The sequence below is a fragment of the Cladophialophora immunda genome (assembly GCF_000835495.1).
Source record: "Cladophialophora immunda strain CBS 83496 unplaced genomic scaffold supercont1.2, whole genome shotgun sequence".
NCBI lineage: Eukaryota > Fungi > Ascomycota > Eurotiomycetes > Chaetothyriales > Herpotrichiellaceae > Cladophialophora > Cladophialophora immunda.
In genome coordinates this window covers 4,883,566-4,906,824 of record NW_015622542.1, presented here as the reverse complement: position 1 = coordinate 4,906,824, position 23,259 = coordinate 4,883,566, and the positions used below count along the sequence as shown (strand labels likewise).

Here is a 23,259-nt window from a genome sequence, read left to right as displayed (position 1 = left end):
GTGCGGTGCCGACAAATTCCATGAGGTCTTTCTATGATCTATCGCCCCGCCCGTCTCCTCATCCTTCCCCTTTGGGAATGGTGGAGGCGTGTTCCACATGGCAATACGGCGATAAAGGGCCATTGAATTGCTAATAGCTCGAGCGGCCCGCACGTAGGTGTGCGCAAATGGCGAGAAGGGGTTCGAGCGTAGCCCTATCACCGTCTGCGACCTTATAGCCTTCTCATCTCCCCAACTTGCCTTCTCCAGTATAGCCCTGGTCATCCATCGTGGCCGTCTTAACCATTCTGCAATATCATTCACAAGAATAACTCGAGTCCTTATCTTGGTCGTTCCGTCTTACGTCCCCCCTGTCCATATAATCTGGGGTGGTTCGAACGAGTATATATGGACTGCATGCAACCCACCCTGATCCATCACCTGTCCCAAGTCCAGAACCCCGCTCTTTTCATTACCCAATACTCTCCACCTCTCTGTTGCCTCGACTGCCAACATGTCCTCCGAGGTGAGCGACGTCGAGAAAAAGCCCGTTGCGGTCGATGCATCGATACAAAGTTCGCCCGTTGACGTGGCCGACGTATACCATCTGCCAGTTGAGGCCAGAGACAAACCATTGACGCCGGCACCGACCCAAGACTCCCTCGATCCTTTGAACTGGTCCAGGCTACAGAAATACAACATCATCGGCATCGTGTGCTTCTTTTACTTCCTGTTGACGTACTTGACCACTGCCCCGGTGCCATCGTTCTCGCTTCTCGAGGAGCAATTCGATGCCTCGTACAACCAAGTCAATTGGTCCTTCGGCATCTCTGCCTTTGGCCTCGCGTTTGGCCCTCTGGTCACCTCATCGCTGGCAGAAACATACGGCCGCCGGGTGGTGACCATCGTTGCCACAGCAACCGCAGTTCTGGCCAGTGGCTGCACCTCGATCAAGGGACAATCCATCGGCCAGTACATGGCAGCCAGGTTTTTCCAAGGGTTTGCAGCGGGCCCCGCGGCCAACGTGGGCCTCAGCATCATCAACGACATCTCTTGGGAGCATGAACGAGGGTTTCGGATCGGTCTCTGGGCCATGTCTGCAAACATAGGAAGCGTCCTGGGCGGCCTCAGTGAGTTTCCGTCGCTACCGAGTGAAAGGAGAGAGTTGGACTGACCACACATGACAGTTGGCGGGTTTATAGCCACCGTGAACCAATACTGGGTGGCCTACCATGTCACCATCGCCTTCGCATTTCTCTTGCTCTGGGAACTCCTGTTTCTGCCAGAAACTCAATATCCTCGCGCCCACGTTGTTGCTCTAGAGCTGCAACAAGCCGCTGCAAAGGCGCGTGGGGAAGCCTTGCAGAATCCCGCGGTGGACATCAAACGAACCACACAACTCCCCTGGCTGGTGAGACAGGTCTCGAGAAAGCATTGTGCTTTGACATGCTGACACTCCTCCCAGAACATCCGCAAAATCCCAGGTGTCCCCCACCCCAAACCTTGGGCAACCCTAATCACATTCTGCAAGCTGTGGGCGTACCCGAAGTTGGTCGCCAGTGTTTGCGGATATATATTTCTCCATTATTGGTGGTATGTGGACCCCGATGGCGAATCCCGTCGAACAAGTACTAAAAGCAAGGCAGGATCGTGGCTCTGCTCTCAATGATCCCCGCGGCGTACTATGAGTACAAGATCCAGATCCAAGGTTTGTTCTTCACCGGAGCTCTGATCGGGGTCATCTTTGCCGAGATATTCTGCTCGGGCCATTTGAGCGACTGGATCGTCGTCCGCCTAGCGAGGAAAAACCACGGCCAGCGAACACCAGAAATGAGGCTGTGGCTCGGCTATCCCGGCGCCCTGCTCTCCGCCATTGGCCTTGCGGTCTGGGGAGCTTCGGTCCAGAAAGGATGGCACTGGATGGTCGGTCAAGTGGCTCTGTTCCTGTTTGCGGTCGGCCTTCAAGCGGGCAACACGACCTTGTCGACATATATCGTTGACTGCTACCCGGAGCACGCCATTGAGGTCATAACATTTTATTCCGTCATCATAAATGTGAGTGGACATCAGCCTCAGTACCATGACCGTCGAGACTGACCCCAAAAAGATGTCCGCGTTTATCGTTCCCTGGTATATTTACGACTGGACCGCCGCAGTTGGTAAGCAACACGTTGATCCCCGACTTGGAGGATTGAGGCTGACTTTGACGCCCAGGATATGGATGGTGCTTCGGCACCCAGGCAATCGTCTGCGCCGTTTTGCTGCCACTTACTTATTTTGTACTCCACCGATGGGGTAACAGGTGGGTAAAACCCATAGTGCTCTCGTCCGATGAGTTGCCAGACATACGAAGCGTCGAAAGTAGCGTTCAGCAAGAAAAATGAGTCCACCAGCTGCGGTCTTAACAGGGCATCTCCGTTGAAGGACAGAGAAGAAAAGAGGGACTTCGTCGTTGCCGCTCAGGACGCATTCGGCGCTGACTCGGCTAGGTAGCTGACGGCGCATTTATCGCACTGGACGGCAGAGCTGCTCAGCTCAATATGGCAAGAAATCCCAGTTCCGTTGACCTATAGTCTCGTCAGCCTGGCCTTTATTATATGGCAGATGTAACTCACGCGAGAAATCCTCCCAATCAATACCGGAAACTTCCGATACACGCCAAAAGGCTTCGAGCACTTGTAACGCACGCTTCATGTTTGGTAGACGTAAAAGAGTGAACATGTTGGTCAAGAGCTGCGCGATCTTGCAACGTTCGGGACCTGCCGCTTCGCAACCCGCAGTGAAGAGAGGGGTTGTCAGCAAAGTTAGCGGTGACAAGGTCGCAGCAGGTCTAATACTTTCGACACATTCGATAATCCTCTGGACGGACGCTTGCACGGCTGCAGCATTGGGTGGAAGTCGCCGAACCCGTCGATGAATGTGAATGAGCGCAGTGTGTTGGTAAGCTTCGTTACAAAGCAAGAACTCCTTGGACTCCTCCACAGATAGATCGCGACCGCCGGGAATGTTGAACACGGTTGACCGAGCCTTGTCACGCTCAATCATCCTTCGGACCGACATCTCCAAGAGATCGGCTTCACGCAGGAAATCCTGTTCCGAAAGCCTGGGATGTCGGCCAGGGTCATCAGCTGCACGTCGTCTCTCCCAAGCCACAGCTCCGATCTCTCGGAACACTACTGAAATGTCTTCCGCACAGCCCGTATACATATCGATACAAACATCAGCCTCTTCAGCCTCGCCAATGAGGTATCGTGGTCCACCACAAGCGATTTGGCCCGCTGATAGCCCGTCAGTTGTGATAGCAACGAGCGCTTCGGTGATGTTATACCACCGCTGCAGGAAAAGAAGTGATGGATCCTGCTCAAACCCCTGCGATGATCCTGCGTGGGAAGACAGTAAGGCTCGTGCTCCCAGGAAATGAGCTCTCCAGGCCCGAAGGGAGTGAGATCCAGAAATGGCCTCACAGAGGAACAGGGTTCGAGTCGTGGCCACTTTAGCTGCCAGTGGGCTGGATCTTGGATCTTGGAGGTCTCGACGCAAATGGCGAATGCTAGTGGCCGTGAGGTGGGTGACAAGTCTTTGGGCGCCATCATCCATCTCATTTTCAGCCATGGACGTCAATGAATTCCGATGGATAGCCGCCAGGGCCAGGGTGGCGTGGAGGAGGGCGGGATTCCCAAGGGCCATTGGTAATATCAATTCACAAACCTCCTGATGGACAAAGGCGTGTGTAGCCAGAGCCATGGAAGCATTGCAAGTGAAGTACTGAAGGAGGGCGCGGTTGTTCCCAGGAATGAATGACAGTATGTCGACGTGGCTGGATATCGGATCGGGTAGTCGTTTACTCACTTGGATCAAATCCAAGGAAGTCTCGTCCTCAATCACTTGCTCGGCCTCTAATGGTTCTGTCCCTGCCGCGGGATCCAGCTTGCATGGCGAGGTCTCTGATGGGACTACCTTGGCGATTGAGGCCGAAGTGTACACAAATCCTCCATCAATGGTTGCTGTTGTGGAAATTCAGTCTACGACGCGCATGCACAGGAATCATCATTCGCAGCAAACGCACCGGCTTTTCGGGCTCCTCCAGTATTCTTTGAAAGACAGGCCCCGAATCGCGATTGAGCAAAAGGCCGTCCTCCAAATCTCAGGGGTTTCTGGTAGGAGCAATCCACTTGGTCCTTCTCACATCGAACGCATTGCGGCTTCTGCTCCCCACACTTCTGGCGTCGCTTCCTGCAACGAACGCAGCCATTCCAGGATCGAGAGGGGATTGTCATCGTTCCAACAGTAGCTTTGTGTGCACACTCGGTCGCAAGATCAGCGCTGTGGGCTGTGGCGGCATTGCTCAACTTTGAGAGCTGGATGTCTGTATAGCGCAGAACAAAGGGACTCAGTCCGTGGACCATCCCAAACCAAGTGGGTGAAAACCCGAGGTTGGATAGCAAAAAGTCCTGGAGGCGAGGCGGACTACTCCGGAACCACGGATAAGCTTTAATCCATCACCACTAAGCCGGAAAGGGAATGATGAAGCGACAGCTACAATATCTCAGTTCATCTTCCAGTCGCTGAATGTGTCAGGGTGTGACCAAGCCAGCTGGAAGTCTAAGCTATAAAGGATCCCTTGCAATACGCTGCTCTTGGGAAGCTATATGACCATCAGCGCCCAATCCCTTTGCTCGAGTCACCGTCGATATCGTACGCCTATCCAGACAGCTCTCGGCATCTCCATCACACTCTCTTAGGTGCGTGCTACAGGCCATTAAAAATGCCCGCGCGCCTTTCGACTCGCCTCAGTATACGCTGGGTTCCAGGTGAGGCATCGGAGCCCACTGATACATTGATCATTGGTGTTGAAGGCTGGTATGTCGATCTTCGCATCACCAAGCTTGATGGTTCAATTGATTGGGCAATGGCTGGTGAAAGACTTATATTGTCACAGGAGCCTTGTAGGTGGTATCCCCGCACGCCTTTCGATTAATCAGGCTTCCTGCTGAGACAAGTAATAGTGACATGCAAATGGACGCATTGGATTGATTCGAGGGGATACACGGAACCTGATATTGGCAGCTTCCAGCCAGCCTCCGAATCAACGGACAGCATCGAAACAGGCAGCATGCTTCACCCGGAAACCAATACTATGACACCCTACGAGGAAGTCTGGCGGACTCTCTCTCCGTCTTTCACCGAGCATTTCCCTTCTGCCTGGATCTTGCGCAGCGTGGATGGTCGTACCTTCCTGGGGCAACTGGGAGGAGATTTTCTAGCTTTGAAAGGCGGCAGCGAAGGGCCAGCAGGAATGACGGGGTTCTGCGCCAGAAGAGAGATTTGGGATGACGGAAAAGCCGAATGGACTACGAAATACGAAGCAGGAGACGAGCAAAATCTTCAAGATCTTCCTAGGCGCGCCAAAGGTTTGCAGAATAGAACAGAGAAGCAAGCGCAGTGGGAGGAAAGCTGTAAGGAAGGGGACGTCGTAGAGACCTTCGGAGCAAAGTACATCGTATGCGCGATTGAAAAGTTGAGCTGACGACCAAGGATCCGTTGTCCTGGATCTTGTCACGAGCCACTTTCAATAACCAGCATCCGTTTGTAGCGTATCAACGTGACCTATAACTTGCGCATGTGGACTTCTTCATACTATCTCTGACAGATATGGCAATACAACAAAGTTGACGGACGACCGTGTCTCAGCGGCAGACGAGTGCTGTGGAATCGTGTGCGGCGGTCAGCAAAGCAAGAGCATAGAGGCTGATTCGAGGCTGTTGGAACCAGGGAGGCTACTTGGAATCTCCCAGTGTCTTCAACAGATCCCATCTTCTGAAGCTAGCGAGAGTAGAAGTTGTGAAATAAAGAGGAGGAAAGACTGCTTCCATTTCATTGAGTGAAAGTGGCAGCGAAAGTGAGAGTGACAGTGGTATCCACATTTCGAGACAGGGCAGAACAACGGAAAGAGGAGACACTTCTTAAAACAACGGCTCTAATTCTTGAGAGACGAGATAGCATCACATCGAATATGTGTATAGGTGTCTTTCTCTTTCTTCGAGGACACAGAAACTTTACAATGTCATGCTCCAGGGTACAGTTTTGGAACCGAAGAAACCAAGCCTCCTTACAAGCGGATAGATGTGGTCTCTCCCATCTTGCTCCCGTCGAGTAAGATGAGAGCCTGGTGCTCTCTGGATAGGAATGCAAGTGCAAGCTTTAGTCCTTTTCTTTCAAGCCCTCCACACCAGCCGCAACGCCTTGGCACCCCTGTGCCTCTCAGAAAGGCGAGAGCTAGTTGCGCTCTGGATAGACTTACGCAAGCATTCAGACAGTTCTTTTCATGTCCTCCATAGGAAGACTATTTAAAGAGTGAGTACTTTAATTACGTATGTCGAGTACGGTAACTCGAGCAATCTACCTCCCTAGGTAGCGAGCCAGGTCCTAAGAGCGGGAATAAGTCTGTAAGATTGGCAACGAATACTCAGCAACCAAGGAGGTACGTGCCAGCCTACATGAGCTTCGCTGTGCTTAAAGGTTTCTGGAGGTCACTTTTCTCCGAGTTCAATTTGATTAATTGCCTCTGTGAGTCGACATTGTTCTATCCAGCTAGTCTGTGAACCAAGGGAGTGAACGCGCACAATTGAGAGCGCGCGCCGGTCTCGTGTAAAGCCGGCCAGCTAGTCGCCGGGGACTCCTCTGAGTGCTTGTCCTGCAACAACTCGCGAAGTGGTGTTGTGGACTTTCAAGGAGCCGGGTTGGTGATTGGAGTTCTCGGCCTGGTTGCGGACCACCCTGGAGCGACAACGTCTTCACCTCTCTCGTCATCTTTGTGGCCCATTATAAGTGGTAAATTGAGGTCAGGTTGTGGAATCAATGGCAAGGATAGGCCGATTGGGTTGCAGAGAATTGGATCATCAATGGTTCGGTCCATATTTCGGTCGATGCCCACCGGCCCAAGGCCACCAATTTTCGCCTAGTATGAAACGGCTTCGTGCATCGATTTTAAATTTATTATCCTCGTCCATAGACAGAAAGTGCTTGTTGCAAAGCTCGATCTCCTCAAGCTCCATTTTGCTCATGTCACCCACTGATGAATTTAGACCCTCTGCAGCAGCCAAACTGAAGTCTTGTCGAAGCGCGTCCCATGACTCCTTGGAATGGGCCACGCAAAACCTTTCCTGTAAAGTTTCGTCGAAGGGAAAAAATCGCGTCGTGCCAGCAGGGGACCATTCGACGATTTTGAGTGGCAATATATCTGTGCGCAAGATATTTTGTGGCTGGATGTGGGAAACGGCAACGGCGGTGTCCTTGAAGAGCCTTTTCATGTATGGCGAATCAACATCTGGTGTTGGAACAACTTTGCCAACTTCGCCATCATAAGAAATCAATATCCAGACTTCAACGAAGCTATCAACCTCTAGACCTGCATGCGGATTCAGAAACTCCGAAGGCAGACGTAAGAAGTCTAACTCGTGGTCAAGCCATCCGCTAATTCCTGATACCCTGGCTGCAACGACATGATCGAATAAATATCCAGTGCTTTCGATTTCGAGAAGTGAGAATGGAGAAGTGATGGCCCGGTAATTCATTTGATACACTTGGAAAGCGTCCAAGTAGGGAGAGAGAGTTGTAACCATTTCACCTCGGGATTGGATCACACCTGTCCCCAGATACGAGCAAAGCGCCTGGGCTGCCAAGGAATGTCGTCTGCTTGGATCTGCTTCTATCATCTTGGCCTGCACATATGTATCGAGTGAATACATAGGGGCAAACCCAAAGACCAGGTTCTCCAAAAGAGACAGGTCAGGCAAAGTCACGGGCAGAAACAATTCCGATATGGCTTCATCTTCTTGTGTAGGCAAACACCGAACTTCCCATTGCCTGAAGAAGGCATCCAGGATCGCAATTGTTTCAGAAACCCAGCTGTCTTTGCTCACAGATCGTGCATAATAAAGTGGCGTATAGGGATAATAGGAAGACAGTAGCTTCTCACTGCTGAAGAAAAGGGGGCTCACAGCGCCCGCCATAAGCATGCTGGCAGCCTCATCATCGGTGAGACTGAATCTTTGATAATAAGCCGCTCCACCTTGGTCTTCACGGAGGAAGTCGTGTACACTGCGGTGAATGAATCCCACCGTTATATCCGCTGATTCTTCTAATCTCGGAAAGATAGGTTTGAATTCCATTAGAATCTCATATCGGTATGAGCGGGGCTCCCGATGACATTGGACCAGGCCAGCACATGTAGCCTCGATACGAGGACCGAGTCCATCAAGTTGTTCCTCAAGGTATGACAAGAATTCAATGTCGAATTTTCCACACAACTGTGACCACTTCGGGGACCGCGCTGGTGGCAAAGTAGCGATCAGAAGTTCAAGCATGGTCGTGGTCTGCTTCATGCGTGAGGCGAAATCCACCAGTTGCAGGTAAGGTTTTGGTCGTGTCCCGTAGAGTTTATCTTGCTTCAATAGCATGTATTTGAACATCTCGGTCATTTCAGTAGGGCAGTCCTTAAGACGAAGGTCTAGATCTTCTTCGCTTTCCCCTTCTTTGGCAGCTCTGGCCAAGTCTTCGGAAATGATATGAGCCCAAAGAAACACTCCTTCCGCGCGCCAGGCAATCTGGTTAGCGAATTTCTCTGCTTTCCGGCCTCCAAGTCGCCTCTTGCAGTCTTCCGCAATATCAGCGTGATTGAAATCTTGAAGCCGTAGGTTCGGGTGGTGTTTGAGTGTGGACTGAAACGGGTTCTCAGGGCGACCAGCACAACATACTTTGAGCTTGGGGCTCATGGCAGACATCTTCAGCACTGTGTTCAAGAGAAGTTCTCTTCCATCTTCGATTTCATCTAGCCCGTCCACCAGGAGGAAATAGCGCAGAGTCGAGTGTGTGACCATATACCAGAACCACGTCTGCAGTTCATTATCAGTCCACGACTCTGCACTTGAGCCACCTGGTAGAAGACAAGACTTCAGAGCTGGGGGTACATTGCCGTCTTCGTCTTCTCGAATCATTTTCGCCAATTTCGTGTCTGAATCAAGGATTTGGAAGCATAGCGATCTCCAGAAACCTTGAAGGCTTTTCAGTAACGGAGTAGATGCCGGCCGGAAGAACCAAAATGTGAGAACGACGACGGGACAACCGCCCGCCCATGCCCTAACCATTGCAGATCCAATTTTCTCAGGCTGGATTTTGTGGTAGATATAGTCCATGAGGGTGGACTTGCCCGAGCCCGGCTTCCCTGAAATCCAGAAAAGACCTGTCCCATTCTCTAACCAATTTGCAAAGGCATGTGCAGGACGACGTATAGCTGACAATGGCTCGCTCTGCTTTGCATAAAATGTGGGTTCGGAGTCGGCGAGTCTCTCCTCTGAGGACTGTAGACTCCGGACTTCGCTGGCCTGTGCAGGAGGGGCAGCTTCAAGGTCCGAAGATCCAGTTTCTTGTGAGTTGACACCCACTTCCAGATCACCGTCGCCCCCATCGGAGTGCGAGTCAGGCGGGAACGGGTTGAGATTCATCGATGGATCGAGTGGAGGATCCAAATCAGATTGCGGCCCCAGGACATCGTTACTGGCATTAGGCTTGTCTTCGAAGATCCATTTATAGGTATCTCCGAAGTCATCGATTCGACCCTCTATCATGTTGCGGCGTTCATTGATCTCAGGGAACACAAGAGCCTTGAGAAGGCGTCTTCTGCGTAGGGCGAATTCTTCATCACGAAGAATCTCTAGTTGGAGATTCTGCTGTCTGGCGCTGTTTTCGAGTTTCGCATCTTGTACACTCAGTCGATCCGTAATTCTTGCCTCTGCTGACCCGATCGACGTGGAGACTTCGGTCGACAGCAGTCGGCAGGCCTCCAAGGTTTGGATGATGATGTCTTTCTGACCTTGTGAGAGGCTTTGAAAGTCTCTCTGCCGGGCCAAATCGCTTCGACCCGCTTTGATGCTTGGATGACAGTCAGCCAGCCGGATGATGTAAGGGAGAATTATCGCGGTGAACCCCAAGGAATCGGTGTCGCTGGCGTATGGTGACAGGGACACGGTCTGAACACGAGAGTTGACGAGAGATAAGCACTCACTATAAATCTTTGAGAAGGCTAGACCTAAGAGCTGCTTCTTGCTTTTCCAGTTTCTCTTGCAGCGCCTTGATCTTCCCACTGCTTATAAGAGTCTTGAGAGTGCTTTTGAACGCGCCCCCGAGTCTGCGAATGCCTTGCGACTTGGACAGCTTGAGGCGGTTGAGGATGATTCTGAGTTCATTGGCGGTTGCTAAGGCATCTTGGGCCGCACGTTCAATTTTTAGCGGCCTGCTTGCTGGAGCCCCAGTGCCCAAGGCTGCCTGCAGATCTTTATTCGTGGCTGTGATATCTGCAGTGTACTTTTCTATCCTGTTGTGTTCGTCTATGGAACCATTGTGGTACAGCTCTTTGCAGACCTGGACAGTCTCAATGGAGCACTCGACCAGCTGTATGACATTACAGGCAAGAGACAACGCGGTGATAGGATCCATACAGCTGAGGCAACTCGCGGGGAGGAAGTTGAGTCACATGGAAGAGTTCTGCAGCTTGATATAGGATGCACCAAGTGCGCTTTAATGGCTTGTCGCAGTAGAACATTCTCTCAATAGAAGCACAGTAAAACAACCCAAGAAAGATGTTTGAAAGGAATATCCAAGGGAAGAGGAAGGTGGTCAACGAGGCAACCGCGCTGGTACCGAACAAGCTTAGCGGGCATTATGCAGTATCACCAACGCCGTACCACTTTGAGACCAATGGAGAGTGGCAGACCACGTGGTTGCCTGCCCTTCGCCAATGGTAGCACGACAGCTACTGACATGTCTGCACCACAACACCCGTGTCGAAGTTGCCCCTACTCGACGAAGGCGACCCGTTTGTGAGCGGTCCACTCCACAGATCGCAGTCATATGGGATACCATCCCCAGGCGTCTCATAAACGAACGATGTGCACTCGGGGTTTTGCGAGCACAGCTCCGCGCAGGCGCCGTAATCACCCTGGAAGTTCCCGTTCATCTGTACAGGCGTGTTGCCGAAGTAATACGTGTCGCAGTATTTCTGGAAGATTACGCCATTGCTTGTGACGAATGTGGACGACTGGGAGGGGCAGCTGCCAGTTGCGAGTCCCGTTGCGGCACATGTTGGTCCCGATGATGTGGTGGTGGTGGTGGTGGTGGTTGTGGAAGTTGTAGTTGTCGTCGTCGTTATCGGCGTCGTGGTGGGGATTGTGAACGTGCTGCTAGACGAGGATGAAGCGGTGGTTAACGACGAGGTGGAAGAGGTAGACGGCGCAGATGTCGTCGAAGAAGTCGTCGAAGAAGTCGTTGTAGAGGAGGAGGCAGGATCTGCCGGAGCACAATATGCTCCTTCCAAACTAACGTTGTCGATCGCGAAATCAGTCTCCATTCCATCCTCCAGACCAGAACAGTCCCAGCTGAAAGTAAGAATCTCTTCCGAACATTCCGCAACCAAGTCAACATCCCGAATTTCGCCCCATGCCGGTTGCGCTTCCCCGAGAAATCCGATAAGATCTGGTACAGTTTGGCCACCTAGGCTGACAGTCAAATAGCAAAAATTCGCGACTCCATCGTTGACTGCTGTAGAGTATGGGATGCTGTAGTCGAAGCTCAGTTCATAGGTTGTACCGGGAACAAGGTTGACGATGGTTTGAGAAACAGTTGCAGTTACAGTGTTCGAACCCGGAAATACGCTGTGTGCAGAGCCGTCAGCATGAGTAGTGATGAAATCGTGTTGGAGAAGAGCGGACAACAAAGAAAAGGCACGAAGAGCCATTTCAAGTCACGCCCAGGGAACACGTACACAAATTTTTCGTCGTCGGGCGTGGTATAACCATTGGGACTGCCATTGAAGTCGAAATATGCTGAACCGCCGACAGTCCAGCCACCACTTGTCACACCGGTTGTAAGTGTCACACCGTTATCAACACCCTCGAAGCCGCCGTCAGTGACAACATCGACATCCTGCCAATATTAGTGTGGACTCTCCATGATATTCCATTATGTCTAAGTCACGGGGATTATACCTGTGTTACAGTTGCGCAAGTGCTTGTTGGGCAGCTGGTCGAAGTTGTCGACGTTGTAGTCAACGTTGAAGTCGTTGAACTGCTTGTGATGGTCGACGTAGAGCTAATCGTTGAAGTTGAGGTCGAGGTCGAGGTTGATGTTGAGGTAGATGTTGAGGTCGAGGTCGAAATTGACGTTGACGTTGACGTTGACGTTGAGATTGAGATTGGAGTCGAGGTCGAGGTCGAGGTCGAAGTTGAGGAGAAGCTGGAGCTTGTAGAGCTCGATGAAGAAGCTATGCTCTGTGTCGTCGTGCTGGTGATCGTCGATGTTGTCGAAAGGGTAGTGGATGACGTTGTATATGCGGTGCTCGAGGTTGGTCTTGAATGCGTAGTAGGGTAAGTGATCAGGCTCGTGGAGGACAGACTCGTGGAGGAAGTAGGGTATGAGTGAGTGCGGATTGACGTCGTTGACGAGGTCGATATACTAGGCAGAGAACTCAGTGGAGTAGAATGACTTCCAGCATAAGACCTTGAATGCGTTGTTGATGTGCTGTGATAAATGCTCGTCAGGGAACTCGTTGATGGAGACAGGCTCCAACCGTTGCTGGAAGTACTGGAAACCGGAGCAGACGCAGTGTCCCAATCTACCCATGTTTGTTCATCACCTGCGGGCGAGAGGGTACTGGGCGAGTGATGAGGATGTGGAACTGTTTTGGCTCTCGTCGTAGTGTCGGCTGGAGAAGGAGAAGTATGACCATGCTGCCCTCTATACTCTGATGCGTGCGAGGTAGCCAAAGGGTGTTCGGGCGCTACCAGGGAGACCGTGGTGCAAGGACAGATGAAATGGGTGTTGGTAATAGTAGTGGTCACCACAGCATTGTCGTCCCAATCGTTCAGGTTTTGACCATGGCCGAACCCAATCCGCCACAAGAAGGCGGCAGTAAAAAGCGCAGCCTTCATTCCCAGAACACTATATCGAAGATGTCTGTTAAATGAACGGACGGTGACGATTGTCACCAAAAGCAAAAGGACGCCGTCACCGAGAACAAGCGACAACACCAGAATCAAAGTCGACGAAGGTCGAAGGAGACAAGAGCTTGGGAGTTGGGAGGACAAGCAGAGAATTTCAATTCCGTCGAACACCAGAGAACAAAGGCCAGCGGCAAATCCTCAAACCTTACCTCAGCTACCGCTTTTCGACGCCACGAAAGTTGGCCACAGCATTCACAGATCTACACCCACCCAGGCAGGCGTTGAGCTGAGCATGAGACAAAGCGTGGTCACGGCTCCAGTCGTGGAGATTCTGTCTGGGCCAGATCTGGGAAATAGTTCTTCAGTAGCCGATACGCGGTTCGCTTCAACGACGAGCTAATCGCAATATGGCCAAGTCTTCGCCAAATCGGGCAAGGCCGTCGCACATTGGGAAATCACGCCCACTCAAAAGGGGTATGCAGAATGAGTTGGGGCAAATGCGATTGTGAGCCGTCGACAAACAGATCGCGAAGGCATGGCGAAGATAGTTTCCCATCTTCTCGTCCCAGGATCAGGAGAAATTCTTCACAAGCCACTCTCAGCCCAGGTTTCCCTTTCTCCCGCGCCTCCCTTGTCCAAATCATCATTAATCTGCGCTCAGCCAGAAGGACGGATTTTGTATTTCGATTGGTAAAGAGCAGCTCCATTCAAGGTGCTCGAAGCCTGTTAATGCGACAACATGTGCCCTTCCATGATGATATTCCTTTCATGAAGATCATGCAGGATCGCGGGTGCCTAAGTTCAGGCCCAGTACACCCAACGTTTCAGATGCAGGTGGTTCTCCGTTAGCAACGGCGATCAAAAGGACTTTGATCAAGCTTCGCATGTCTCCCATTTAGACTCTTCAAGCATTGCTTGGAAATTTGGTAAACGCTGAAGGTGGCCTCGCTGGTAAAACCTTTGGCTCCACAACCCGTCTCTGCAACGGCAGAGATTATAGTTCACTGGAGGCACCCAGCGGGGTTCTGCTCGAGAGAAACGGAGGTCTAATTAGCTACCTATTTCAAACGTGGAAGATATAGGCTTGCGATGCATACGTGACAAATAGGCGATTGGTAAGATCATGGTGCCCTCGTTACAACATTTCGAGGTCCACATTCGTTGCTGGGTATACCGTGGTCAGCGTGCTCTAGAGGACCAAACGATAAGTGGCAAATTAGGCATTTCGTTGGCCAGAAGTAGACATATACCCAGTATATCTACCAGGTAAGTAGCGAGCTATTCAGATAAGTAGACGAGAGGAAGCCCAAAAAGCTCGGCAGATTCAGTGTAATAGTCCAACCTTGCAACTCAATATTCGATATCAGAACCAGAAATTGGTACTGGGTACTTACCATTGTACTGTAACGACAAAAAGTTGTCAGACACACTGACCGACAGATCACCTTTTCTGTAAGTTACTGTACGAGATCTAAGCCGAACTGGCTAGCGCAGCTCCTGGTCGCAGTCTTACATACTTCGTACATGAAGGCGCAATCAGGGAATTCGTGAGCACCAACGAAAGCGAGGCCGGGTTTCTAACACACTATAAGGGACGCAGCAAGCACTCGGGACGAAGTCGAGAAACACGGATCTTGGGTTCAACACCCGCCATGTCTACCATCTACTGCATTCCAGACCCACCAGTTCTAGCCGCCCTTAACTCTTGATGTGCTGGGGAAAGGCCAAGACTGAGCGTCACACAAGTATACCGGATTGTCGCTACAGAAACCGGTGGCTCTTACAAAGACTGTTTCTCTTGAGCCCAGCACAGGCTTGAACCTGCTATTGTGCGTTTGCCATCATGCCGATCCGTCCCGCGACCAGATCCGACATACCTGTCATGGCGGAAATATACGCTGTAGCCTTCAGGTCGGACCCTTTATTCCGGTTCCTTTTCCCTCACTTAGAGGAGCACCCAGCAGCATTCGTTGAAGCCGCTCGAGAGAACCTTTTGATCGCGTGGTACGACTTCCACCAAATCCTCATGGTGTCGTACAAGTCCAGCAATGGGAACGAGGGACAGGGCCAGGACGAACGGAGTACATTGCTAGCCAGTCAAACACCGAAGCAGACTGAATGTGAAACTCTCACAGGTTTCGCCCAGTGGGAGCGGGTGGGCAAAGAATGGGAGCACGTACATGGGATCTGGGGATGGTGGGATCTTCGTAAGTAGTGTCTTTTGCACTCACAGGGCATGTCCTCTAACCTTTTCGATGCCAGGTCTCTTGATAAAGCCTGCATTGTCAACTTTGTATCGGGTGCGACGATGCATTTGGCCCAACAAAGCGGCGGCTCGTCCAACCATAATAGATCCCGATCCCATCACCATCTGGAATTTCGTGCCCCGGATACGTCCTTTCTGCGGCCACTTTTTTGGTGCACCTCATCGGCAAATACGTTGGTCATTGGAGGTTCTAGGTGTTCATCCAGATCATCAAGGGAAGGGATATGGTAGGGAACTTGTTGGGGAAGGACTGCTGAGGGCGAAGGAGGACCCGGCTGGAGACCTTCCGGTTTGTGTAGTCGCCGCGGAGGGCAAGGAAGCCTTCTACCTGAAGGTCGGTTTCAACGAGATAGTTGGGTACACGAGTAAGACCGTCGGTGAGGATGGCAGCGACAATCCATTGAGTCAGAATAAGATTTCGGGGGGAGCTGTACTCTGGACGAAGTAAGACGAGAATAAGAAGATAGAATGAGCTGCAATTTGCGAGCCTGGACGATTTGACCTGGTTGTAACACTGGAATCAGCTCTCTGAAAAGTCGGCGGTCCTCCTTCTACACCGGAACGGATTTACAAACGGTGCAAAATCGGCAAACATCTCAAACATTGCACGTGCGACTAGCAATTCTGTTTTCTTTGCTATCTCCTGCCACATCTATCTCAGTAACAACCAGAGATCTAAGGCAAATTGCACCGCTCTCACTGGCCGGGCCTGAGAGGTTAACATTTCCCCTCCTTCAGTGCAAGCGAATCAATAATCTCAGCTTTACCCTCACACCCCGAAGCGTTCCATGAATTGAACCTCGGCTTGCCGCAAGGCAATGTAGGCACAAAGAGGAGGCCTACCTATCCCAAGAGGAGATGCGTGACGTTTGGAGAAGTCCAAGACAATCTTGGGGGAGCGGGTCGTGGTCAATCGCTTCCTCCGGTCTCGTAGCACGCGTTACCGCGACGGAAGCACGCAATCATGTCCAGCCCTTGGTGAGAGCTCGAGCAAGGAGTCCCCCGTTCACTGCGACCCCGCATCTCAAAGGGCATGATCGTCCGTCTGACTTTTAAGCACCATCTCCCACGCCATCTGACTGAAACGTCTGACGTGCTCCGTGAACCAAGACACCTCTCTAAACGTGACAGTACTGCAGCACACGCCCGAAAATGGCGCCATCTGCCATTGAAACCGAATCGCCGGCACAGCCAGCCAAGCAGCTTTTGATCAAGCCTTGGAATCGGCCACAGTATACGAAAGAGGAGCTTGATTGGGCTCCGCTTACTACCATCGACCTATCCCGTTTTGATGAGGCAGGGGGCAAACAAGAGTTGGCCAAACAACTTTATGATGCTGTCACTCGAGTCGGCTTCTGGACTGTGGTCAATACGGGCATCGACGATAGTAAGGTGCTCCGCCAATTCAGTATCGGCAACACCTTCTTCAAGGAACCGATCGAAGAAAAGCGCTTCTTCCCGTGCAACTTTGCCGAAGGAGAGTACTTCGGCTATAGGGAGAACTCGCGGTGGGTTGGAGATAGTGGCGTCAAGGAGAACGTTGAGATGGTGTGTTCTTTACCACAGTCAACACTAAGCAAGCTCATCCTGTCCAGCTTAACATCCAAAAGCCCATCCCCATGTACGAGAATGTGCCGAAGCACCAAATTGTCCGCGAAAACTGGGACGAGATCTCGGCATTCCACCGGGAATTATGGGACAAGGTGCTTCGAAAGTTATATGTGCTTATTGCCATTATTCTCGAACTACCAGAAAACTATTTCGTGGACGCACATGCCTACGACGGAGAGTCGGATGATCACCTTAGGTACATGATCTACAATGTGAGAACCCAGGACGAATGGGACAAGGCTCAAGCATATACCAAGGGCGGCCACACGGACTTTGGTAGCCTCACCCTACTCTTCTCACAGCACGTCGCAGGTTTGCAGATCCGGACGCCTGAAGGGCAATGGAAGTGGGTGAAGCCGGTTGAAGGAGGTATCACCTGTAATGCAGCCGACACGCTGTCGTTCCTTACAAACGGTAAGACTCGATCATCGATCCAGAAATGTCGAGGTCGCTGAAGGAAAACACAGGTTTCATCAAATCAACAGTACACAGGGTCGTCACGCCCCCCAAAGATCAAATGCATATCCCCCGTCTAGGCTTGCTCTATTTCAGTCGCCCTGGAGCGAGGACTCCTATGAGGACCGTCCCGTCACCCCTCCTTGAGCGTCTTGGCCTGCTATCGGAGGAAGACAAGGACCCAAACAAACCAGTCCCGACAGGAACCGAGTACGTGCGGGCGCGAGTCAAGGATGTACATCACAAGACAGTGATTGAGAAGCGTGAAGGGACCTCTTTCAACTTCAAGGGAGTGAAAGTCCAGAACTACTATGACTAGCGTCTGGAAGACGGGAGGATTCTTCCGGGTTGTCCTGAAGACAAAGCCCACAAGCAATGATAAACGGGCATCCAATAGCCTTGGCCCAGAATGACCAGCCGTCGGCCGAATCCGTGGCCTGACCGATTCTAGAATGAGATTCCTTGCCCTGCGAGGCCATGTCTTGCCGCAGAGGCAAATGCTCTGGCGAGGGCGTGGTCGCTTAGCCCATAGTATCTGCCACGTGTGGTATGCATTTGCAGAGCGTTCCAACGGTTCCGACGCTGAACTCACCACGTGAGAGTCCTCTTATCATGGACTTTGGACCTATCGGGCTGAAGTTGGATTGCCGCAGGCGAAGTCGCTGTTCGTGGTATTGCGGTCCGTTCAACAATGTGCGTTAATCGCCCGTCATCATTGGCTGGCCGGCACCAATCCACCGTGCAGTATTCCTTCCTCTTTGGGTTCGATGCCACTCAATGCTGCATCAAGCTATCGTCGGAAAAAAATCTCTGCAGCATGGAGGTGGCACTGGCGAGAGACGCCGCCTCGGGAAGTCGATCTCGACCTCAAAAGAACAATATAATGCAGGCCGGTGCAGCAGCTGGGATGGAGACGCCATCAGCTCCAGTTTCCACCCTCAACGCGCCTTTTGAGGGATTTCGACTGCAGACTTTCGAACCGTTCCCAAACTGTGACCTGGCGAAATGGACTACGAGAAACAGCTCCAGGAGGGAAAGCTCCCTGCTTCTCAGGAGTACGATGCAGATCACGAACGGGATATCGCGGCCCACGCTGTACCGCTCGGCGAAGTGCCTAAAGGGCGATGGGAGCGATCGTGGCCAGTGATCGCTTGCGGAGCAGGGCTCTTCTCTGACGGGTATCTGAACGGTGTTATCGGCTCGGTGTCGACAATGCTCCAGCTCATCTACGGTGACCAGTACTCCAAGTCGTCGTATAAGAGCGCTGTCCCCAGTATCGCCTTTGCCGGCACGGTGGTGGGACATCTGTTCTTTGGCGTCCTGAGCGACCATTGGTCTCGCCGCAACACGTTGCTCATTTCTACCTTCAGTATGACCTGTCGTGGATATAATCCCGTCAAACATCGGTGCTAATGGAGGCGGATAGTTCTCATCATCTTCTCGATCCTCTGCGCGGGCGCCTACGGAGCCGGTGGCAGTACGCAAGGTCTCTTCGCCGCTCTGTCAGCCTACCGTTTCCTGATCGGCCTGGGTATTGGAGGGGAATAGTAAGGCACTGTGGTTTCCGTCCTCCGCGAAGATTTACTGACGTGCGCAAAGTCCTGCTGGATCAGTTGGAGCTGCCGAATCGACGGGCGAACTCAAGAAAGGCCATCGCAATCGGTGGTTCATCCTGGCCACCGACTTTCAGATTGATCTGGGTTTCGTCATCAGTGCATTCGTCCCCATGATTGTGGTGCTTGCGACTGGTGAGAACCATCTGCGCGCAGCCTGGAGAATCTGTCTGGCACTAGGCGCGATTCCACCTCTGAGTCTGCTTTACCTCCGGTGAGCTGAACCCCGTCGTATCTGGTGTCGCCGTTGTTCCTGACATGCCCCAGAATCAAGCTTCAAGAACCGGAACAGTACCACCGCAACAAGATGAACAAATTCCCCGTGTGGCTGATTGTGAAGTTCTATTGGTGGAGATGTACAGTCATTTCAATCATCTGGTTTGTCTATGTAAGTCTGATCGTTGATTCCGCCACTGGACGGTTCTGACCGGGACGCAGAACTTCTCGGCCTATTCCTTTGGCATCTTTTCGTCAGCCTGGCTGGTTTTTATCCTCCCTACCGACGCACCGCTGTGGAAGAATTTTGGGATGGCTACAGCGATCAACAGGTGAGTCCTCTGGTTGTGAAACTCTCTGTGCAGGCGGATCGATCAACGTCGTCGCGCTTTGGCCCAGGTTCGGTAGACGGGCTAACAGATCTCTGCAGTTTCTGGATTCCAGGTTCCTTCTTCGGTGCTTTCCTGGCTGATTGGATTGGTCCCAAATGGTGCCTGATCTCGGGTGTCTTGTTGCAAGGCATCGTCGGTTTCGCCATGACGGGCGCCTATTCGGAGCTGAACCACCCCTCTCGAGTTGCCGGGTTCATCATCCTGACTGGTATCTTCATGGCCCTGGGCGAAGTCGGACCGGGCGACAACATTGGCCTCTTCGCGTCCAAACTCTCCTCCACGCCGATCCGCGGACAGTTCTACGGCATTGCCGCGGCGTGGGGGAAAGTGGGCGCATTTGTCGGCACCTATGTGTTTCCGCTCTTGATCGATGCTGCAGGTAGCGACACGGTCAAGCAAGGGCAATATCCCTTCTGGGTCAGCAGCAGTCTGTGCATCTTCAGCGCGGTGGTGGCGTTTGTGGGCTTGCCCAACGTCGGCCAAGGCATGATTGAGGAAGAGGACGAGCGGTTCAAACGATACTTGGAGGAGCACGGATACGACACGAGCAAGTTGGGAACGAAGAAGTTTAGAGAAGAAACGACCGGAGCTTTGTAGGGGACGAGCTGTCTCGTTGGAAAGTTTTGAGAAGAGCAGCAGGAGATGTACGTTACCTTGTCCACGCCGGCGAGAGCGTCCCTCGATAATAGGTTGTGGGGGGACTATTCAATACCCATAATAATCCCTCTTGGTGAGTTGAACGGATTGTCATCGTGATACAGAGCTTCCCGAAACCGCCCTCCCCCTTTACGGACACATTGTGATTTTATCCCAGAGAGGCTAAGGTATTAGCGGCTAGAGCTAAAATTAATCTGTAGTAGCCTTCTTGCTGATTTGCACCACACGAAGGTGTGGGATCTCTCTATGGTATTTCCAATACCACGCGCATACTGAAAGATTATTCGGTAATACATGGAATGTATTGGCCCGGCATTTCTTCGCGCTACAAACCACGTATTGATGAGGCCTTGGAATGCTGCACGGAACCCGGGGGCCTCCAAAAAGCCATCGGAATATGGAGTATGTAGCCACGTGAATTGCCGGTGCTTCAATGCTGTCCCATCCCAACGACCTTTCGCTCCCTCCCCAGTTTAAGATTTAGTTCGAAGCTACTACTGCTGCCAGTTCGAAGGCGCAACAACTCGTATTCACCTAGGCCGCTATTCCCACCACAGCTTATATCAGCCGCAGATCTGCGACCGGGTCAAGGGAGAATTTTCTGTTGGAGCGATAAAGTTCTGATCGTTCTGACGAAACAACTTAAGAGCAAAACATTCCCTACCTTTTGACCATGATACTGTACAGTAGGAAACGCAACCTCCCTCCTCTCATCGGCGTGCGTAGCTCTTGCGAGAAGCAGCACCTTCTTCTCCTTGAGCACACCCGCAAAGTGCGACAGCCCCCGCCGCATTGAGCTGGAACACCGCAATGGTGTCTGGCTATTTTCGACAGTCTCGTCAACATATCTGAATCGCTGTTTTCTCTTGATGCGCAGACCTGACTTAGCGATCGCTCTCACAGCTCAAAATCATGTGCTGCTGCAACTCCCGCTCACGCCGTTAGCATTGGTCGTGCCTCCGAGACTGAACAGATTGAAGGCTGTCTGTCGGTGAACAATGCAGAAGTGTTCGTGCTGTTCAGAGCAAGGCCGATTGCTCAAATGTGGGCATGTGCGATTTGCCAGGCTGATGAAAGAGAAGAGAATAAATTGGTTCTGGAGCATAAGCGGTATCAGTGGCCTGCGGCCTTCGAGTTGGACTCTGAGAGGTTTACTGTACTTACTCTAGACAAGAGGACTCGAATGTTGTGAATGTTTCTTGAACAGATGGTAAACATGAACACGGGTATTTTGCAATGGACAAGATACTAGCAAAGACATTATTCGAGTTGTGCAGTTGCTCACCCTACGCTCACTTTTGCTGACGCGAGACCAGACTTGGGACCTCCGCCACCACAACTTCATCAAATTGACAACGTATCACTCCATCACCTTTAACGCCACGACCCGACGCTATGGATGAAGCGGTCAATTTAGATGACTTGTTCAAGTTCCAGTAATGGGCGTCCGCAGAATTCTACCCAGTTTTCAGAAAGCGTAACGAGTGTCGGAACCGCTGTAACTCCTCTTCCTGACTGCGTCACACCCTGTGTGACAGTGAATAACATCCCACCGGCAGTAAGCCAGTGCCATAACCCATCCCCATCGACCTCGAGGTTTTTGCAAGGGGGGAGTAGAACCCAGACATAGGGGAGCGATTTTCCAGATTACCTGCGCTACTCGACCGAGTGGAAAGTGACGTTCAACGGTAAAGCGATCTCAAAGGATACCGAGCCCGAAGTGTTACTAGCCCCTGGTTGTTACTGGCGACTTATCTTGAAAGCCTAGCTCGAGGAGCTATTATAGAAAAAGCTCCCTAGAAGTCGAGGTGTACGCTCCGAGGATATGACTGCGGTTATCTCAGTTACGGAACGTTCGTAGCGAGATCTAACCAAAAGATTCGATCAAACTAACATTGATTGGGGTATTGTGGAAAAATAACTGCGTAATTGGCGTTAATACTTCCGGAAGGGTAAGAGACTCCGGTTAAACCTTTTATTTAATTATATGGAGGCGACCCGTTCGATGACCGGGGCTGCTGCGAGGAAGGGTGATAAGAGAGGATCGACATCGGAAGTCCCATTCATTAGTCATTTTCTCGATCTGTGGGAAAGTTTCTGTAGACGAGATTTTGTTCCGGGTTTTCCAGACTCAGTAGGCGTATGTTGAGTGTCACTCTCACTCGGCGTGAGCTGCAAAGCCTGAAGCCGACCTTGAATTTCACTACACCATTTCGAGGAAGGTCCTTGGACGGCTGTATAACCCGATAATGCTCGAGTATACATTTCTTTCGCTATATCTGTTCTGTCTGTTTGCGCGTAGAGGTCACCAAAGGCGAATATAGTGTTTAACGCTGGCAGATATGACGAGATACGCTCGACCCCGAGTGCCTTCTCGTAGCCTTGCAGCGCTCGAACGTACATCTTCTCCGCCTCGACTGGCTTATCTTGGTCGGCGTAGAGGTTGCCTAGGTTGTTGACCGTATGGAGTGTCGATATGTGATCTGGTCCAAGTGCCTCCTCGTAGCCTTGCAGCGCTCGAACGTACATCTTCTCCGCCTCGACTAGCTTATCTTGGTCGGCGTAGAGGGTACCTAGGTTGTTGACCGTACGGAGTGTCGATATGTGATCTGGTCCAAGTGCCTCCTCGTAGCCTTGTAGCGCTCGAACGTACATCTTCTCCGCCTTGACTAGCTTACCTTAGTCGGCGTAGAGGACGCCTAGGTTATTGACCGTATTAAGTGTCGATGTGTGGTCTGGTCCAAGTGCCTCCTCGTAGCCTTTTAGCGCTCGAACGTACATCTTCTCCGCCTCGACTAGCTTGCCTTGGTTAGCGTAGAGGAGGCCTAGATTGTTGACCGTATTGAGTGTCGATATGTGATCTGGTCCAAGCGCCTCCTCGCAGCCTTACAGCGCTCGAACGTACATCTTCTCCGCCTCGACTAGCTTACCTTGGTTGGCGTAGAGGACGCCTAGATTGTTGACCGTATTAAGTGTCGATATGTGATCTAGTCCAAGTGCCTCCTCGCAGCCTTGCAGCGCTCGAACGTACATCTTCTCCGCCTCGACTAGCTTACCTTGGTTGGCGTAGAGGA

At 51.8% G+C, this 23,259-nt stretch overlaps 7 protein-coding genes across 7 annotated transcripts in view; 3 read left to right on the top strand and 4 right to left on the bottom strand.

The window, feature by feature from the left end:
• Positions 1-493: 493 nt before the first annotated feature.
• On the top strand, positions 494-2,363 carry PV07_03959 (uncharacterized protein; the record flags this gene model as incomplete). The annotated part of the gene is made up of 6 exons (XM_016390724.1): positions 494-1,109; positions 1,167-1,390; positions 1,445-1,572; positions 1,626-2,034; positions 2,087-2,138; positions 2,194-2,363. 6 exons carry the CDS (start codon positions 494-496, stop codon positions 2,361-2,363), a joined length of 1,599 nt encoding a protein of 532 aa, XP_016252626.1.
• PV07_03958 (uncharacterized protein) lies at positions 1,797-4,364 on the bottom strand. Its single transcript, XM_016390723.1, has 3 exons — positions 4,046-4,364; positions 2,595-3,983; positions 1,797-2,546 (listed from the first exon to the last, which is right to left on the bottom strand). Exons 1-3 carry the CDS (start codon positions 4,254-4,256, stop codon positions 2,515-2,517), a joined length of 1,632 nt encoding a protein of 543 aa, XP_016252625.1. The 5' UTR covers positions 4,257-4,364; the 3' UTR covers positions 1,797-2,514.
• A 198-nt stretch (positions 4,365-4,562) lies between these two features.
• Positions 4,563-5,506, top strand: PV07_03957 (uncharacterized protein; the record flags this gene model as incomplete). Its single annotated transcript, XM_016390722.1, has 2 exons — positions 4,563-4,925; positions 4,986-5,506. Exons 1-2 carry the CDS (start codon positions 4,745-4,747, stop codon positions 5,504-5,506), a joined length of 702 nt encoding a protein of 233 aa, XP_016252624.1. The 5' UTR covers positions 4,563-4,744.
• Positions 5,507-6,878: 1,372 nt separating this feature from the next.
• On the bottom strand, positions 6,879-10,473 carry PV07_03956 (uncharacterized protein; the record flags this gene model as incomplete). The annotated part of the gene is made up of 2 exons (XM_016390721.1): positions 6,879-9,909; positions 10,043-10,473. 2 exons carry the CDS (start codon positions 10,471-10,473, stop codon positions 6,879-6,881), a joined length of 3,462 nt encoding a protein of 1,153 aa, XP_016252623.1.
• Positions 10,474-10,789: 316 nt separating this feature from the next.
• Positions 10,790-12,654, bottom strand: PV07_03955 (uncharacterized protein; the record flags this gene model as incomplete). Its single annotated transcript, XM_016390720.1, has 5 exons — positions 10,790-11,687; positions 11,798-11,958; positions 12,010-12,123; positions 12,196-12,486; positions 12,532-12,654. 5 exons carry the CDS (start codon positions 12,652-12,654, stop codon positions 10,790-10,792), a joined length of 1,587 nt encoding a protein of 528 aa, XP_016252622.1.
• A 3,738-nt stretch (positions 12,655-16,392) lies between these two features.
• PV07_03954 (uncharacterized protein) lies at positions 16,393-17,830 on the top strand (the record flags this gene model as incomplete). Its single annotated transcript, XM_016390719.1, has 3 exons — positions 16,393-16,788; positions 16,836-17,265; positions 17,319-17,830. 3 exons carry the CDS (start codon positions 16,393-16,395, stop codon positions 17,624-17,626), a joined length of 1,134 nt encoding a protein of 377 aa, XP_016252621.1. The 3' UTR covers positions 17,627-17,830.
• Positions 17,831-22,864: 5,034 nt separating this feature from the next.
• PV07_03953 (uncharacterized protein) overlaps positions 22,865-23,259 on the bottom strand; it is a gene marked incomplete at both ends in the record, with an annotated part of 1,103 nt that continues 708 nt past the window's right edge. Inside the window, 2 exons of the mRNA XM_016390718.1 lie at positions 22,865-23,070; positions 23,116-23,241. Coding sequence (XP_016252620.1) covers positions 22,865-23,070; positions 23,116-23,241 — 332 coding nt within the window. The remainder of the gene's footprint in view (positions 23,071-23,115; positions 23,242-23,259) is intronic.